The sequence below is a fragment of the Lagopus muta genome, chromosome 22, assembly GCF_023343835.1.
Source record: "Lagopus muta isolate bLagMut1 chromosome 22, bLagMut1 primary, whole genome shotgun sequence".
Lineage (NCBI taxonomy): Eukaryota > Metazoa > Chordata > Aves > Galliformes > Phasianidae > Lagopus > Lagopus muta.
Window position 1 is genome coordinate 1,884,677 of NC_064454.1, and position 18,202 is coordinate 1,902,878.

General features: G+C 53.5%; 1 protein-coding gene across 7 annotated transcripts in view; it reads left to right on the forward strand.

Annotated features, from left to right (window-relative positions):
* Window positions 1–18,202, forward strand: part of LOC125703580 (protein CEPU-1) — a 315,707-nt gene that overhangs the window by 92,532 nt on the left and 204,973 nt on the right. The window contains exon 1 of one of the 7 annotated variants that reach the window (XM_048968234.1): window positions 1,614–1,650. The exons of the other annotated variants lie outside the window; for them this stretch is intronic. Coding sequence (XP_048824191.1) covers window positions 1,629–1,650 — 22 coding nt within the window. The 5' untranslated portion in view covers window positions 1,614–1,628. Of the gene's footprint in view, window positions 1–1,613; window positions 1,651–18,202 lie in introns of those variants that run through there. 7 annotated transcript variants of the gene reach the window in all.

Below are 18,202 nucleotides of genomic sequence, written 5' to 3' on the forward strand. Positions count from 1 at the left end.
CCACAGCCTCCTCCAGCTCTGCGTGCTGCCACGTGGCATCTGCAGGCATCGCCCTCTGCTCCTGGAGGATGGGCAGATCTTGGTGCTGGGGCACGTAGCCACGTTTTGGGGGACAGGAATTGACTTCAGTGAATCCCTGCGCTGCTGAGCAACTTGGCCGTCGGTGGAGAGCTGCGCGTGTCTCATCTCTGTCCTGCTGCAGACCGGCTCTCAGCACATCCATTTGTACCTGTTGGTGCCTGAAGGGGCTGTAAGGAAGAGGGAATGGGCTCTTCAGTCTGGTCTGCTGGGATAGGATGAGGGAAAATGGTTTCAGGCTAAAAGGGGGGAGATGTAGATAAGAAAAAAGTTTTTAAGGATGAAGGGTAGTGAGGCACCGGGTGCCCAGAGAGGTGCTGGGTGCAGACAGGCAGGGTCAGGCTGGATGGGCTCTGAGCACCTGATGGAGCTGTGGGTGTCCCTGTGCATTGCAGAGGCCTTTAAGGTCCCTTCCACCTCACACGATCCTGTGATCTGGCTGTGAAAGCAGCACGTTTCTGGATGTTGCCCGTGTTCAGCGTCAGATCAGCTCTGGACTGAGCTGAGCACACGCAGTAGGTAGAGGTACTCAGTGCAGCACTGCCAGGAGTTTCTCTGGAGGTTCAGTCTTGAAATCTGAAGTTGTCCTCGCCCCATACTGGAATCATGCAACTATTCAGGTTGAAAAAGACCTCTGAGATCCCCAACCCATCGCGTTGTGCCCGCTGTCCACATCCCTCAGAGCCACATCCCCCTCCAGGGGACAGCTGCTGTGCCAGTAACTGAGTGTGCAAACGGAAGCTCCTCAGGAGTTTTATGGGCAGTCTTCAAATCCCTGCCCTCTATGTAATCAGCTCACCCAAAAACCTCAGTTGTCACAGCGACTGCAAAGCCTTCTGCATCGTGAGGGGATGCGTCAGAGCCTGGCCAGGATGCACGGAGCCTTGTAAAACCCACAGCATTATCCCAGGGCCGTGCGTAGGGCTGAAAAGCCGTGTTGCTGTTTGCTGTTCTGAAGGACTTTGCTGTTGTTCTGAGTGCTGCCGCAGAGGACAGCACTGAAAGTCTGTGCTGGGACTGGGAGCGTTGGTGAGGGCCAACGGGTTTTGTGCCCACTGTTGGTGTGAGGCATGGAGCAGCAGTTGGATCTGAAAATGAAGAAGGTTGGCTGGGCTGGGGCTGGGAGCCAGGTGTGCTGGAGCTGCTGAGCAGCGTTATGGCTGCCCACCTTCTTCCCCGTTCCCGAATAAAGATGCTATTTTTATTTTCCCTTCTGTTTAGCCCCGATGGGCTTAACCCATCTCTGCGGAGGCACAGAAATCCCAGCTCTAATTTCAATTAAGAGCGCTCCTTTTGATTGCAGCCCGGGCTGGGGTTTGGGATCCATTCCTAATCCCTATATTAGCACTGATTCATCTCTTCCATGAGCATTATCATCAGTGGCCCTTAGGGGGAAAGGAGGGGAGGGATCTTTCGGGAGGATAAATACCATTTGTTTGTGTTTGTATTAGCTTCCACGCCGCATCCTGATTACATCCCGCTTTTTGACACAACAATTATTATTAATTTCCCGGCGTCTGCGTTTGGATTCTCGCCGACACAAAGGGAAGATGACGGATAATGTCAGGCTCGGTAATTGGGTGGGGGAGGGGGAAGGAAGGGGGGGTGCAGATGGGATATTATTAGATTGTAATTCTTGGTGTGGAACGGGAAGGTATTTCTCAGCAGATGTCGGCGCGAGCTCTTTATCCACACGTTAGGGAGCGATTGTCTCGGCTGCGCTCTGCTCCATCACCCCTGCCCCGCTCTGCCCCTTCTGCACAGAAATCCCATCAGCTCCTCCTGGTGGGAATTGGCTTTGCAGGGCTCGCCTTCTGCTGCCGGCTTTGCAATTAACTTTGCAAAGCGATCCCTGGCTGCAGCCATGGAAAAGAGAGGCTTGCTGCTGCGGGACACTCCGAGCACTGCGTGCGTGCCTGCAAAGCGCTGGGTGATTCCTCCCCTGCTCTCTCTCTGTGTGTGTTGAGGGTTGAGTTCAAGCTGGGAAAATAATAAATAAACCAGAGGAACTAACTGTGTTTCAGCGAGCATTGATTTCTGAGGCTGCTTGTGAACCATGGAGAGCTGTTTGTGCGTGGAGCGGGGTTAGAGGAGAGCGGGAATGGGTGGGACTTTGGATCTTTGGAGAACTTTCTTAATTGTAAATCGATGCCAGGCAAGCGAGATGTCGGAATATCTTTTGCTTGTTATCACAGAGACCAGAGGTGGTGATGGAGTTGCTGTGATGGCTTGTGCCTGGGGCTGGCAGGGAGGGAGAACTAAGAGAGAACCTGTAACTCATAAAGGCTTCCAGCAGAGGTGTCTTGTGTTCTGCTCTCCGGCACTGGAGCTTGGGGTGCTCTTGGAGTCCCCGCTCACTCTTGGGTTGTCCTACAGAAGCAAGCTGTCATCTCTGCTCAGCTGGAACCAGCGTAGAGTCATTCAGGTTGGAAAAGACCTCTTGAGATCACCAACCCCACCCCACCGTGCCCATTGCCCACGTCCCCCAGTGCCACATTCCCACAGCTCTGGGACACCCCCAGGGATGATGACCCCCCACCCCTGGTAGCTGTGCAGTGCAGCACTGCTCTTTCAGGGAATTTCTTGCTAATTCCCAACCCGACCCCTCTCCCCACTGCAGCATGAGGGCAGGCATGATGCTCTTGTCCTTGGATCCCTGGATCTTTTCGCTGGCTGTGCTCTTCTGATGGCGCCAAATCCCTTTGTTTGTAGGGTCCTGCTATGTGTCCCAGGCTGAGCCTAGCTCACCTGCATCTCTACTGTGTGGCCAGCAGCCGTATGGGTTTTCCCTATAGGGCAGAATGAGATGTGTTTTGGGTTTCACCCCTCAGGGCAGGTTGCTGTGTGAGTGGGAGAGGCTGGAAGCATCTCATGTGCGTGGCAGTGAAATGGTGGTGGGCTGGAGGGGGCGCTGCCAGCTGCAGGCATCTATTGGTGCTTTGCAATGAAGTGGGGCCAGACTGCATCTCAAGGATCAGCTGCTGAAGTGGAGGGTCTGTTCAGTGTGGTTTGGCCTTTGTGAGGCACTCTAGAAGGGCAGGGAAGGTCAAGGTGAGCAATGGGATGATGCACCATCTCAGACCGGCTCTGTTCCGGTTGGGACCTGGAGGTGAGGAGAGTCCCAGTGCTGCAGGATCCCAGCCAGCTCCTGCTCCTTTATTTTCTCTCTCCAGCTTTGATCTTTTCAGCCTTTAAGCACTCCTCGCCATGGATCTGTGTGTTCAGCATCCAGCACAATTCCTGCGGGTCGGCATAACGGCAACAATAATGCAGAGAATTATCAGAGATGTTATCAGCCAAACTTGGCAGCTTTTCCAATCCTCTCCTCCAGCCTCACCCCTCCTCCTGCAGCCTGACCTGTAGGTGCTGCAGCCAGGCCACCAGGTCATCTCATTTAATGGCAAACCCTGTGTCCTTAGAACAATGAATCTGACGCTTCGTTCCTCTTCTTGCATCTTTTTTATATCCATTTGCACATTGAAATCTCTTTAGCTGACTCCTGCCAGTCTTTACAAAAAGCTTTTACAGCTTCAGATGTTTCAAAGATTGAGGGTTGCCCATCAACCAGAGAGTTCTCCTTGTAAGCAGCTCAAGCTCTGCAGAAGGCAGTGGGAGGGAAGCGAACGTATTTTGGAAGAAATGGGAAAAGGAGGCAAAGAGAAGAAGGGGTTTTGTACTCTTTTTCTCTTGGGGGAAGCGTTTTTATCTCTAAATCTGTGTAATTGATGCCCAGATACTCTGGTGATGAGTGCCTTAGAAATGCATCTGCAGTAATAATCTAATATCCGTTTGTTAGGACTCCAAGGAAATCTAATAATACTGATGCTTTGCCTAATAGAGCTCCTTTCATCCCAGGATAAAATGCGAGGAGTTTGAGATGGAAAAGACCGATTTTAGGTCGCGCAGTTCATCTCCCTTCCAATGCGAGTCTCAAGGTATTTTGCAGGCATTAAATAATTAAGGAGCAGTTATGGTCAGGGAAGCAACGAGGTGAGGGAGGCGGCAGCTGGTGAGCGCGTGGGGAGCAGAGCTGTGAGCTGCAGTCACTCAGTATGGAGTTGTTATTTTCAGGGAAGGAAAATGTGTAAAGGTTTGGGTTTGTGTTTTGAAGTGCCCACCTCAGTGCTGCTCTTCTGCTTCACCCTGCAGTGGTTGGAGCCAGGCCAGCCCCACGTTGGGGTCTCTGCACTGCTGGACCCACATGGGGTTCCCTGGGCTTGCTGGCAGCAAACGGTTCTGGTCGCTGTCAGCTTGAGCACGTGGTGTCTGCATGATCCCTGGGACAGGGGTGACAGGAGGGTGGGATTTGGGGATTTGCAGAATTAATGACGTCTGCAGTGAGCTGTTGGCCCACAGAGCCAGCGAGGAGGGGAGAGCACCTGCGAGCGGATCTGACCTCCTGTAAATAATGGTGGATGGAAATGTCAAGCCCAGAGCTCCTAAGGAAAGGCTAAAGGAGGGGATGAGCTGAGGGAAACGTGGGCCTGGGTGTGGGAGGGTGAGAGATGGAGGGGTGTGATGGAGGGAGGTGGTGTGTGACGGGATGGAGCCCTGGGCAGGGCAGACGCTGGAGCTGAGGTGGCCCCATAAGACCCCTGGGATGCAGTGGTGCCCTTTGGCTTGGGCTGCTGTGCCCAGATCTGTGTGCCATCCTTCCAGGCCAGAGCCTCAGGGAGGGAGTTTCAGTAATTGTCCTTCCAGTGCATGAGGGAGCGCACAGCAGAAAGTGGCTGCTCCTCTTCTCCAGGCCAAGGCTTTGCCACCTCCTCTGAAAAGATGCTCTCCTCCCAGTCCTTTGCTTCTCAGTTGAGAGTGCTAATTAGAGGGCCAATTAGTGCTCAAGGTCAATTTGATTTACACACTCACTCCGCCAGGAATTGGAAGGGGCCTGTCTAGCGATGGGGGGTCACCACTGAGCAGGGCTGATGTGGAGCAGAGGACCAGGAGGTGAAGTGGCTGCTCCCCCTGCAGTGCTGCCCGGATGTCAGTGCAGCCCGGTGATGTGCCATGCACACCTGGGCAGCTGCTGTGCACATCTGGGTGGTGCTGGGTGAAGGCATGCAGTGAGGGGCCGGGCTGTGCTGCTGGAGAGTGAAGCTCGGAAGCACTTCACTAAGAAAAAAAATTGAAGCATGCAGCAAAGAGTCACGAAAACTCCTTTATCTGCTTCTCCCTTGGCCTTAAGATCTGCATCTGGGCTCAGCAGTGGGTGCCAGAAGGTGCGTGGGTCACCAGTGTTAGTGCATGGAAAATATTTTGTGCCACTGTGGGAGTCACCCCTCTGCCCATGCAGCTCACCACCAGGATTTTAGGGCACAGCTCTGTGCCCACCTATCTGCCCTATTCCCGTGTCCCCAAGCCCCCCCAGTCCCTCACCATGCCCCACCAGGTGCTGGCACATCCACCATCCTGCAGTCTGAGCTGCCTGTGTGCAATCCATGCCGGGGGCAGCGGCTTGCTGGCAGCTCCAGCCCAAAGCCGATGAGAAATGCACAGAGCAGCAGTGCTGGACTGCATACTAATGGGGCGAGAGCTCGGAGGGAGCGGGGAAGAGAAGGGGAAGGAGCCAGACTGCAGCTCCTGGCTACCAGCGATTGATTTATTACCAGGTTTGCTGATGAATGTGTGAGAAATGCTATTGGTGATAAAGCAGAAAGGCCGTAATTAAAGTAACAGCTTTCAGTTTTTAAGCACTGCCTGTGCATTTCTCCTCTCTGGCAGATCGTGCGGTGCTGCTCTGTGCCCCCCCGGGTCCAAAAGCCCCGTCACGGAGCTGCCCTGGGGACACGTGGGGAGGCTGCAGCACAAAGGGGGCTCAGGAGTGGGTTTGGAGAGGGAGTATTGGGTTTGAGAGGCTCGTGCTCACTGCTCTGCCACCCATCTGCTCTGTGCACCGCCAAAATGCCCTCCTGCCATTGCATGCTGCTGCTGCAGAGCACTGCAGAGAACTTGGCAGGATCCAGGGTGGCACGGGGTGCTCGTACTGCTGGGTTGTGGATTGGATTTTGTGTTAAATCTTTTCTTCAGCTAGGTGAGAGTGCTGCTCCCAGCAGTGTAACCCATGCAGTCCCCCCTCCTGATGCACCAGGGTGGGGGGAATGGGGGTCCTGCTGCTCAGTAGGGTCTGGATTGGTGATAGATGGCAAAGTGTTGGGTGCTCTCATGTAGTAAATGGGGCAGAGCAGATTGTGATGGATGGGCTGGAGGGTGGGAGGGTACGTGAGTGAGGGATGAAGGGTGGAAGAAGCAAAGAGGAGAGTGCTGCTGATGACAGGTGGACAGGTGTGTGCGTATCTACATGTACATGTATATATGTGGGAAGGGAGAGGGTCTCTGATGAGAGATAGATTGGGAGAGATGGATGGATGGGATATTTATAGTGATGGCTGGGTAGATAGAGCTGGATGTGTGTTGATGAATAGGGGGATGATGGATAGAGGGCAGGGATTGTGAGAGCCGGGGAGCTAAAGGGTATATACGGTGCTAGATAGATTAGATAGAAGGATATATGTGATGATAGAGAGATAGTGCACACAGCAGCCTCTGAGTGCCCAGCAGCGCCGCTGCTTTTAGCTACTGTGAGCTTGGGTGTAATCTCGTTTTGCCCCGGTAAATTCCTTATCAAGGCAGCTTTTTTAAATGAAATCCCCTTAAAAGAAATGAAAAAAAATGAACAGAGCACAGGCAGCAGCGCTCCTCCTCCGCCAGCACTGACCTGGGCTGCCCGTTTCCATGATGACAAATTAACCACTGCCAACTTCCACCGCGGACGGATCCGTCCCTGGGCGACCGCCACCTCAGGGACCATTTCTGTCCCAATGCACCCTCGGCTCTGAGCATCCCCAGAAACTCAGTATTGGCACACGGCGCCACCAGCACCTCGCCTTGTGGCAAATCCCATCGCCATTGCCAGCCTTGGCCAAGAGGAAGGCTGGGAGATGAGTGCTGACTGCTTGCCCTCCCCACCTCTCCCCCTGCAAACAGCTGAGGGTCCTGGGGGGGAAGATTGCTTGCAGAGCCCCAGCCTGCAGTCTGTGGGGTTGGGGCTGCACGGCTGTGGGTTTCCACTCTCCCCAGCAGACAGACAGACAGACTCAGCAGACGTATGGAACTCTGTTGCTGTGCCCATAGCAATTAAGGTGTGCTGATGAGCCCCAAGGAAATGGGGATGTTGGGATGAGCCTTCAGGAAGCTTTCGCTTACCTGCAAACAGTTCTGGTGGGGGGAAAGGGGAGAGTTCCTCAGGAAATGTTAGGATAAATGGAGCCAGTCGTTGTTTTTAAGGGATTTGGTGGAAAATAAGGATTTGATGGCAAATAAATTTCAGATCTGTCTCGCCTTGCTGATGAGGGAGAGGGTGATGAGGTCCCTTGGTGTCACCTGGAGCTTGTGGCGTCAGCTGGTGATGCTCAGCACTCATGGGAGTCCTGGCAAGTGCTGCAAGATGTGAGCACTGATGCTCAGAAGAAAATGGCTGTAATTGACCTTTTTTTGGCTGTGGTTGCCACTGCTGGATGTCAGCTCTGTGTTGCCACTGTTTTCAGCCCAGAATGTCCTTCTGTCCCCTTTTATGCTTGGTTACCTTCAGGCTTTCCCTATGGGGGTGGTGAGCCAGCAAAGCACCTCTGCTGCGAGTGAGTCATATCCCACCTCTCCACTGAACACCCTGAGCAAACACCAAGCCTGCACACCCTCGCTTCACTTTATGAGGCTGGGGGAACGCTGAGCAGAGCTGAAGTGCTCACACTGGGATTCCCTCTATTCCTCTGAACTCACAGCCTTACCAGCAGCACCTGCTTGCCCATGTGCGTGGGATTTGGAGCAGCGCGGCTGCATGCAGGAGCACTGCACTGTGCTTTGTGGCTGCAGGATGGAGGGGTCAGCTCTCCAGCACCTGCAGCACCAAAGGGATGCATCTGCAGTGCCACTCTCGGCATTTCCAACCAGAGCAGCTGCACAAGGGCTCCCAGTTCCTTTTGGGACCCTCCGTGGCACAACGGTGCTTGCCCCAATCTGGCCCCTGTCCCATCATTACACAGTAATGGTGCTCGAATGGGTGATGCTGAAAGGTGGGGTTGGTTGGGAGTGTGGGCATAGAGCCTTCTTTGGGTGCACCTATGGGCTGGAAACACCAGGAGATGCTCAAAGAGCTCTTACCAGGTGGAAAAGGCATCAGGTGTGCTTGCGGGGGGGTGACTTCTAGTGCTGCTGGGCCTCCTTTGTGCTAGATCTGAAGCCCTGCCAGCACTTAGCGAGCCGTGTTGGTACTTTTACACACTTATCGCATGCTTCAGCAGCCTGAAACAAAGCTTTAGGAGGCCAAGTGGGGAATATTTGCTGGCTGTCGGTTCTTTTTCCCCACGTGGGGCTGTGTGGGGCTGCGCTCCTGGTGTGGCAGAGCAGCACCGCACTGCTGCAGTGCATCTCCGGCCCCTGGCTTTGATTGATTGATCGGCGTGGCAGGCTAATAAGCGATAACAGCACATATGACAAAGCAAACAACCATCTAATGAATTGATTGACATCCGAAGGATTTGACTTGATGCACAACCCCAGTCGCAGATAAGGTTAATGAGGGAGAAATTAAAATGTAGCTCGATGGGTAATGAATACAGCATGTGCCTTGTTGTAACACATGCCAGATCCATCACTCTGAATCAAGCGATGGGAGCAATTTCTAAATTATTTATTGCACCCCTCATCCTCCCGTCTCGAGGGAAGAGTTGCTCGGGCTGGCTTTTGTATTTCTTTTATATATAGATAGAGTGGGGTCTGCCCGTCTGCATGGTGAGGGGCCGTAGCCAAAGAAAACTGCTCTGAATTTTGCAATTTTCACGTTTTTTTTTTCAAACTCAATAGCAAAAAAAAAAAATAATACAACAATCCGGAACCTGTCACGCCATTTGAATCATAATAGCTACAAATTCACTCCTCTGAATAAACGGAGAGGCTTATTTATCAAATATATACAAGATGTCTGGTTGTTAACACTGAGTAGGCAGAGGAAATGGGGAAAGTTTGCATATTTGCTGCCGTCTCCGGGGACCCTTCTTTTCCTCCCACTTCCATTCCCTGTCCCCTCCCCCGGTGCATCCCCAACTTGTTTCAGTTTGCTCTGTTTCTTTTTTTTTCCTTTGTAAATGCGTCTGGCTGACAAAACTTGGGCTGTCACAATGATCAGGAGATGGAGCTGCCAAGGAAGGGAGATTTGCATGGAGCCCGCGTCTGGCCGTGCGCGGATGGCGGTCGGTGTGCTGGCCGGGTGCTCAGCCTGCTCTGTGCTCCTCAGTCACTCATGTGAACGGGGTTTCACTCCCTGAGGGTGAGTCTGCGATTTATCCAAAGCCAGACTGATCCACGTGGATGCAGAGCGAGGAAGCGCATCGGCTCGGCTCCGTGTGTTGCTGCGAGGGGGAGCAGGGGAAGGCGAGGAGCAGGCAGGGCTGGGGTGGGCAGCGTGGAGGGGATGCGGGCAGCCTGCTTTGGGCTCTGATGGGGCGCCGTGCTGCTGGGCTGGGGGCACCTGGGCTGGATGCTGTGCAGTGAGCGCTGCCAGGCTCCGGGCCGCGTGTGCCAGGTGTCGGCGTTTCAATTAAGCAGTGAGACAGGCAGCACTGCAGCACCTGTACGTCTCTCTCCCCAGCAGCCTGGATGCATTGTATGATAAATAACAATAAGCAGGCCCAGTCAAAGGCTGTAATTGAATCTCTTCATTTTGCTGACGCTGTGAAACGGCGCCGTTGAGTGAATTACGCCGCATGGGGATCACAGAATCACACAATTGTAGGGGTTGGAAGGGACCTGCAGAGATCATCGAGTCCAACCCCCACAGGGATGCGGTCAGAGCGATGCACACAGGTACACATGGCAGTGCTGGGGGAGAGAGCCCAGCACGGTGCCTTCCCCCTTTGCTGCTTCCTTTTACCTCCAGCCTGCTGTTGTTCGCTCATCCTCCGCTTCCATCCAGAAGTCTCCCGACGGCCGGTGCGTTCTTCAGCCCAAATTTTGCCCTGACAGAATATATTGCATCTGCATTGAGGCGGAATGGAATGGGAAGAGGAGCTTGGGGGTTAAACGGCTGCTGCTCCTGCTCCTCCCAAACATCTCACCCTGTTCCCGTTTCAGGTTTTCTTGGAGGTTTGCATTGAAAACAAGCTCTGCCTTTTTATTTTTTGAATCCACTTTGTGCACCGCTTTCTTTTTTCTTTTTATTATCTTAACCATCCATTATTTAGGAACTGCTGGAGCCTAGAAACCAATTTCCATGCTTATTTCAAAGAGTTTGCAGTGTTTTGTGTCCGGGCTGCATGGGAGCAGAGAAGACCACAGGGAATGGGGTTGGTTACTGTGGGGAGGGGATTGCAGCTGGTGGCACCGGCGGTCCCCATGCATAGCACTTTGTCCTTTATTGTTCTAGGCTTTGCAGGGCTTGGTGTGTAATGCTGTGAGTCCCTGAGGATGCTGAAAGCCACTCAGGGAGCAAGCAGAGGGTTATGAGCAATCCCAATGTGGCATCGGGGCAGCTTGCAGCCAGGAAAAGGGGGTGGTGGGACCCCGTGGTCGCAGCATCATGGCTTTGGGGTGGGCTTTTGGGGAAGCCCCATCTGCAGGAGGAGCGAACCCATGAACCCTGCTGATGCTGTATAGGATTGAGGTGGTGGTGGGAGGGAAATGCAGGATTGGCGGATTGAGTTCATCCCTGCTATAAGCCCTCAAAGTCAGCAGAGTTGCAGCATGAGCAGTGCTGGCTGGGGGCACTCGTGGACTAAGAGGTGCTAATTAGAGATCCCTAAGTGCTCTTGACTCGACATAACCCTGCGCTGAGCTGCCTGGCGTCACATCATGCGTGGGACCCCGACCTGAGGCCGTGCAGGGCTGTGGGATTCACTGCTGTGAGGATGTGCACGTCAAGGGAGAGCTGTCCCAGTGGGATACGGTCCTTTTTCCCTGTGCTGAGCCTCAGGTCTTTCATCTGGAGATTTCAAAAGGGCTGGAAAAGATCAGTCGGTGCCATTATCATCTCTGGAAATGGAGATAGCAGAAGTGTGAGCAGCACTCTGGTTCCCACCTCTGTCAGAACTTCCCCAGTGCTGTGCACGCAGGGTGCCTCTCCCCTGTCAGTATCCACACTATCCATGGTACAAAACTGAGATGCGATGATTGAATTCACAAGCAAATCTGTGTGCTGGCAGTGCACCATCTCCTCTTCCTCCCCTGCTGGTGGCAGTTCTCCCTGTGGGGTGTTGGGTGCTGGGATGGGCCGACAGAGCAAAATCTGAAGGTTTCCCAAGCAGCCTCATCCATCCACACTACAGGGAAGCCCCTCGAGCTGCAGCAAGCACGGCGATCAACCCATATCACAGACAGCAGCAGCGAGGCCTCACAGAGCTTCTGCACTCATCGGTTTGGGGTGGACAGCAGCCAGCATCCTCACAAAGCCAAGTTAAAGCTGCAATTGGAGCCGTGTTTTGGCACTGCCCACGTTCCCCCGGTGCTCCAGCATCTTCCTCGGGCCGTGCCAACCCGCAGGAAGGGCTGAGGTGTGGGTTGCAGCGTGGCGTTGCTGGGGGTGATGCTGTGCTGCTGCAGGGAGGGATGCAGGCGGCCGCCGCGTTGGAATTTTCTCCGCGTCGCTGCGAGTTAATTCATTCCAGTAAATCATCCAAAATAATTTGCGGCGAATATCAATTTTCTGTGTGAACTTCTCGCTGGCTGCACAGAAGTATCTCTGCCGACACGGCTCCCTAATTCTGCTGATCTGAGACAACAAAGCAGCTGGGGAATAAACAGGAGGCGAGCTGGAGTCCCCAGGGCTGCCTGCGCCAGGGAGGTGCTGGAGCTTACAGAGCTCACAGATAAAACCCAGCAAACGAAGGCGATGATTAAAGGCTAATTTGCTGTCTGTGTAGTGTTAAGTGCCCCCTTTCCTAATGAGCAGCAGGCACTGCCAACCGCATTCGCCTTTGCTGTCTTGCTTTTATTTACCTTTTCAATTATTTGGATGCCTTTCAATAACGGACGCGTCTCTGGGCGGGGGCTGTGAGCCCACCTCTGTGCCGTGGTGTGGGGGATTTGCTGTCTGTGCTGGGAAAGGCTCTGGGGCAGGGAATGTCTCCCACACTGCCCGTCCTGCTCCACGTGTCTGGCGATGGATCTCAGCCTGCGCTGGAAGGGGTTCGGCTGTCACTTGCTCGACCTCTCTCCCCACCAGCTGGTAGAGCAGGGCTGTCTCACAGCCGGAGGGAGGGCTGTGCTGAGGCCATGGGAGAAAAAAAAAAGAGCTGAGGAACAGGTTTTGGGGTTGGTTCGGTTCCTTGCAGAGTGGCGTTTTGTTGAACGCTATTCCAGGGGGCAGGGATGGCATGGAGCGAGCTGAGCGATGTCAGGTGCAGGGGGTGCATGCACAGGGTGACCACAGGGTGCTAAAGGACATTACCTGAGGGACACGAGTCCTGCCAGCACTTCTAAGCAGTTACTTCTACAGCATCCCTGTGCAGCGTGTGCTTGTGTCTGATGCCACTGTTCATAGAGGTGTGAACCTGCAAAAGGGTGCGATTCCCATTTAATTGAGGACCTCACATTAGGAGCAGACGTTGCACTTTGTGCTTGCATCCTTTTTCACAAAGCACAGACAGCGGGCAGCTAGAGCAAATAACTGTGCTTTGCTCAGGAGCTGGGATTCAGTGGGCAATGGCAATGCAACAGTGGTCTCTTGCATCCTTTGGCAAGCAGTGGCAATACAAAGGGCTTCCTGCATCCTTCTTCTGTGCCCTTCCTGCACTCATGAAGCAAGCAGGGCTTCATTTTTCACGTTGCTCCATAATGACAGGGCCCATTTGTTGTCTGAAGTGGGAGCCAATTTCCATGCTGTGTCCACATGCCGACACCTCCATCGTGGTTGCAGATGTCTGAGAAGGGGAATCCTGGGGCACTGTGTGTCGCTCAGCAGACTCATCCTGTGACTGGGATGGATGGATGTCCTGGGTTATGCAGTGACAGTGTTCACACTGGGGACTGGGAAACCCGTGATTGGCGTTTTGGCTTTTGTTGGGAGCAGGTTGAGATGGGATGCTGGGACGCAGGGGTCGCATCCTCCCATCTGCTTATTGTGGAGATGATCTGCCAGATGGGGCTTTGCCAAAAGGTGACGGGAAGGCAAGGAAAGAGGGGTGGTTTCCCCACCTACAGGGTCTGCTACGTCTTACTGCCATGTCAATCCATGTGGCTTGGTGTCCCTCTGCTGATACGAGGCAGCCCCACAAAGATCTGGGGCACCCATTTGCAGCCGGTGCCGGCACCGTGCATCGCCTCCCAGAGCGGGGAGCAGCCCTGATTAAAAGAACTATTTATAAAGAACCTGGATGCAAGAGAGGGAGGAGCGATAATGAGCTGTGAGCAGGGTGGGGAGAGGGGGCAGCTCTGTGCATCACTCCAAATTAATATTAGTATTTTATTATCGCTGCTTTATTTGGGCTGTGCTGCTGGTTCCCATTGGTGGGGTGGTTGGAAACTGTGCAGTGCAGAGGCTCCATCAGAGGCTGTTTGGGCAGTGTTTTCCACCAAGAAAGGCTTTATTTATTTGTTTCTTTGCTTCCTATACGGTTGTGAGACAGAATGAATTTTTCATGGAGAAAAATTCAACGGTGTTTTATTGCTTGAAAAATTGGCTTTAAGTGCACGCGAGGTGCGTATAGGAAAAAATGCAGAGCTTTTCAGCCGCCTCCGTGTATTTATTTGTTTGTTTGATGCACGGCACAGATTTATTTAACTGATGGCAGCACCTCGAGTGCATCAGGCACTTCCTAAGCACTCCCTGAGGCCGGTGTGAGGTTGGTTGCAGCCTGAGGACAGACGGAGGTCGGCAGAAGGGGAAGAGCTGAAGTCGGTTGATGTGTGAGCTCCTTCTCTTCCTGTGCGCGGCCTCGTGGGGCTGGGTTAGCTCCTGCCACCTCCCCTCGGCCAGTTTGTAGATAGATATGAGTGTCTTTGCCTTCCGTTTAGCTGGGATCAAAATTGCTGAGTCAAAGATTCGTTTTCCTGCGGAGCCCCGTGGAAGGCAGATAAAGGGGGCTGCAACGAAAGGCATCAATAATGCATAGGGCATGGGAGCAGCACTGTGCCAGCAAGTAGATCTCTCAGTAAGACACTACCCTGCTTACTGTCCCCTCTATGGGCACGTATGGGCTGGGCTGGATGGGGCCCCTGGCAGCCAGGTCTGGTGGGGGGCAGGGTGAGCTCACACTGGGTATTAAGAAGCATTTCTTCTTAGAAAGAGCGATGCTGCACTGCACAGCTGCCCAGGGAGGGGAGGTCGCTGCCCTTGGGGTGTTCCAGAAGTGTGGGGATGTGGGCATTGGGCACGGTGGGGTTGGGAAAGGCTGTGGCTGCCCCATGGAATGCTAGGGGTTAGTGCTGGAGTTCTGTAGGCTGAGGACTGAGCTCGCTGTGATGCTCTGCAAAGGCAATGAAGGTGTTCTTGAGCTCATGGGGGCTTTTTCATGCAGTCCCAAGCCGCAGGGGGCTTCAAAGTGCTTCCCTTTGAGCTGCTGCTTCAAACGTGCTGCTGTCCTCAAAGCAGAACACTGAGCAAAACCCCATCAGATTTTATCCTGTTCCCATCGAGTCTTGATGCAGAGCCATATATCAGCCCCAGTTTGGCATGGGGGCTCCAGGTGGGTAACTGGGGCTGCTGGAGCCCTGTGTGCCAGCATACGGACAGGGGATGCTGCTGAGTGCAGCTGAAAAGCAGCAAATGTCCAAGCGATGGAAGCCAAGCTTTCTGCTCCCTTTTATTTCCCCTGCAAAGCGTGTCCTCACTCCTGGAGTTTCTCATCCTTCCTTCCCCGTGTTGGGCCTCGTGGATGAGCAGAACGTGGCTCCAGGGGGCTGGGGAGGAGGGGGCATCCTATATCCCCCATGGTAACCTGGGGGAGTCTGGGAGGCTGTCAATCACCCCTTGGTGAGGAGGGTCAGCAAGGAGCTCTGCTCTGGGAAGGGTGGCCCATGAGTGCCATCTTCAGGTCTGTTCTTACCTTGAAGTTGCAGCTTGGTTGCCTCCAACGTGCTATAAATCCCAATGGTCTGTGTTGTACCCCATTTTACCCCACAGCTCCTCCCCAATGCCTGCATGCCATGGGTGCTGCCCCTTGGGCACCTGCTCAGGGGTGTTGTTGCACGGTGCTCCTCAGTTCAACGTTTTCAAGGGTGTTTGAAGGAAACGTGAATGGTTCATTGAGTGGTGTTTGAAGGAAGAGGAGAATTTAATTAAAAAACATGAGGGAAAATGAGTAGTAAAGGAGGCTGATTGCGGGGCTTGGCACAGGGAAGGCTCGGGCAGGGCAGTGGGGCTGGGGCAAGCTGCAGAGCCAGGCTCTATGCTCCATCCTTATGCCCGACTGGAGAAAGTAACAAGGGGAAGAAGAGCAAAAACTGACAGTTCTTTTATTGTTGTTTGCCGTTTTTTTACATAAATCTTGCAGATTGCACAGTCTGTTTTTTTTCTTTTTTCCTCCGTCTGCTCTGTTTAATGCAAACGGCACCTTCCTGCTGATTGCAATCACACTGATTGAGAGATACTCGCGTGGGGCTGGGAGGGAAGCAGCAAGCTTAACCCTTTCTCTCTCCTCCCTTGTCCCATCTTGCTGCCTCGCTCCTTCCTCCCTTTCCCTTGCTCTGTGACTCCAGAAGGGCTCCTGCTTTACATGCACCACAGTCTCCGCTGCACCAGCAGTGAGTTTGTTTCAATAAGCAAAGGCTTCAGTTAGCTACCAACCTGCCTGCTGCAGGGCACAGGCCCAGCTTTAGCTAATGGGATTAGGAAGGAACTTTTCTTGCAGAGAAACCATCACCTGTCTGTCTGCAGCAGAGCTGTGCTGCAGGAGCAGTGATGGGAACGATGCCTTTGCTTGGTTCATCTTTGTGTGCCCTGTCCTGTTCCTTGTATCACAGCTCCTTCTATGGTGCATGGAACGACACATGGCTCCTTGCTCTTCCCCGTGCCTTGCAGGTGGACATATGTGGATGGTGCTGCAGCAAGCTGCTCTGCTCCTAATGTGCATGCACTGTGTTGGTGTGCGTGCAGCTCTGCTCTGCTGGGAGATGCAGGTTCCAGGGCTGCAGGAACCAGATGATGATTTTTTTTTTGCCGTCCCTTATGCTGCTGTAATCTTTTCTGCAATAGATACAGGCGTTTTCATGGTGGGCTTTGCTGGATACAGCTGTTGGTCAGTAGTTCTTGCATCTCAACATGGGGTTTGCATCAGGATGCACAGAGGCCAGCTGTTTGCTCAGTGCACTCAATTTCCAAACCCCCCCTGGCGATGGGACAGCAGTGTTTGCTTCTGTTTTGCTGCAGCTTGTGCCAGGGCCACACCACGTGCTTCTGAAGGGTTACCAGCATCACAGCAAAAGGCTTTTGCTGGTTATGCGCACGGTGGGAAGGCAGCACGTGTGAGCAGAGCAGTCCTGCAGGCGCTGGCAGCTCAGCCAGGTGTTGCATGCAGGTCTGCTTGGTGCAGTAGAGCTACCCAAAGCAGCACAGAGCACTTTGCAGCCACAGCAGTGCCAGTGCTGAGGTCAGGAGCAGACGTGGCCTACATTACCTGCAAAGGCAACGGCCTGGGGGATTGGATTGCATTGCCCAACTCAGTTACGTCTCGATAACATCACGGTTTAAGACATCGATCATCTCAAAGGAACCTGCAGAGGGATTTTAATGCCTCACAAATTGCTTTTCCTTCTATTCAATTTACATTCGCGATTGCACGGAGCATATTTAGGAGCTTTCCAAACCGCCACAAACAATGACAAATCTCCCCTGAAATGTTCTCCAGCTGCAGTAAATCCAACCTGACAAAAGTGAGGGAGAAACTTCAGCCTTCTCATGCCGTGCACGTGAGGACCTGGCCAGGGTTACGGCAGGCACCCGGTGTGTTTGCCAATGTGTCCTCATGCAGGTTCTTCCTGGCCTGTCGGGGCTCCTCAGCCCACCCCTCTCAGCTTCTGCAATTAGTTTCCCAATTGGAAATCTGAAGATGTCAAGGAGCCAGCTGAGCTCTTGGTTGTCACAGCCAAGATATCTGAGCGAAGCTTCTCACTGCGTCCGTCTCCTCTGGTCCTGCACCTGGCATCTGCCAGAGCATCACTGCTGGGCAGAGCCAGATTGCAGCTGGAGAACGTCAGCTGGCCCTCAGCGGATGGAGATTTGGCATCGTTCCTGGCACCTTTTTATCTCTTCCTTCCACGAAGCTCTGATCCCAAGAATGACCATGCCCGAGGGGAGAGAAGCAATCAAACGCAGCAAGGAGAGCTGCTGCAGCAGAGCAAAGCCCGCTGCTGAGGCCCCAGGTGTGGGCAAGTGTCCTCAGCCTTCTCATTCAGCAGTGCTTCCGTTTGGGGGTGGTGTGTTGGGCTTTAATCGGGTTTTCCTGTGCTCTGGGGCTGTGAGATAGGGCCTCGACTGCTGCTTGTGTGTCCCAGGAGCATGGGAGGGTTGGAGGCTGTGAGCAGCAGGCTGTGGTCGTATGTTAAGCTTCAATTCATGGTGGTTCTTCTGAAGTACTGGGATGGATGGGAGTGTGGACAGGAGCCCATCTCCAGCAGTGCATGTGGCCTTGCTCCCGAGTGATGCTTAATCAGCCTGACCTCCAAAACTCACCTTTCCCAGCTGATTGGGATGTACCTGAGGAAATGGAATGAGTGCTGCAGTGAGGCTGGGAGGTGAATTGGAGGCACTGCAGTGTGGAATAACAGGGACTGTGGGCACAGAGCCCCTTACCTTAGGGTAAAAGCCCTAAAAGCACAGAGAGGAACCTCTGATTTTCCAGTCTTTGCTGCCCTGGTTGCTGCCTCATCCACCCAAATCCAAGCTGGCATAGTGAAAAATATTGTGATGATATTCCTTTCCCCTGCCTTGCCCCTTCAAAGCCAGCCCTCTCATTGAATTAGTGGATGCACCAAGGCTGATCATTAATCTTCCGCAGCTCTTGAGCACTGCTGGTAAATCTGCTCTGGTAAAGGCACCGAGTCCTCTGCACCAAGGGCTCTGTCCTGGCTCGGGGCTGGAGATGTGCTGGCTCCAGTTGGGGTCCCCAGGCTGTCCCCAGTGCAGGGCACAGCACTGCAG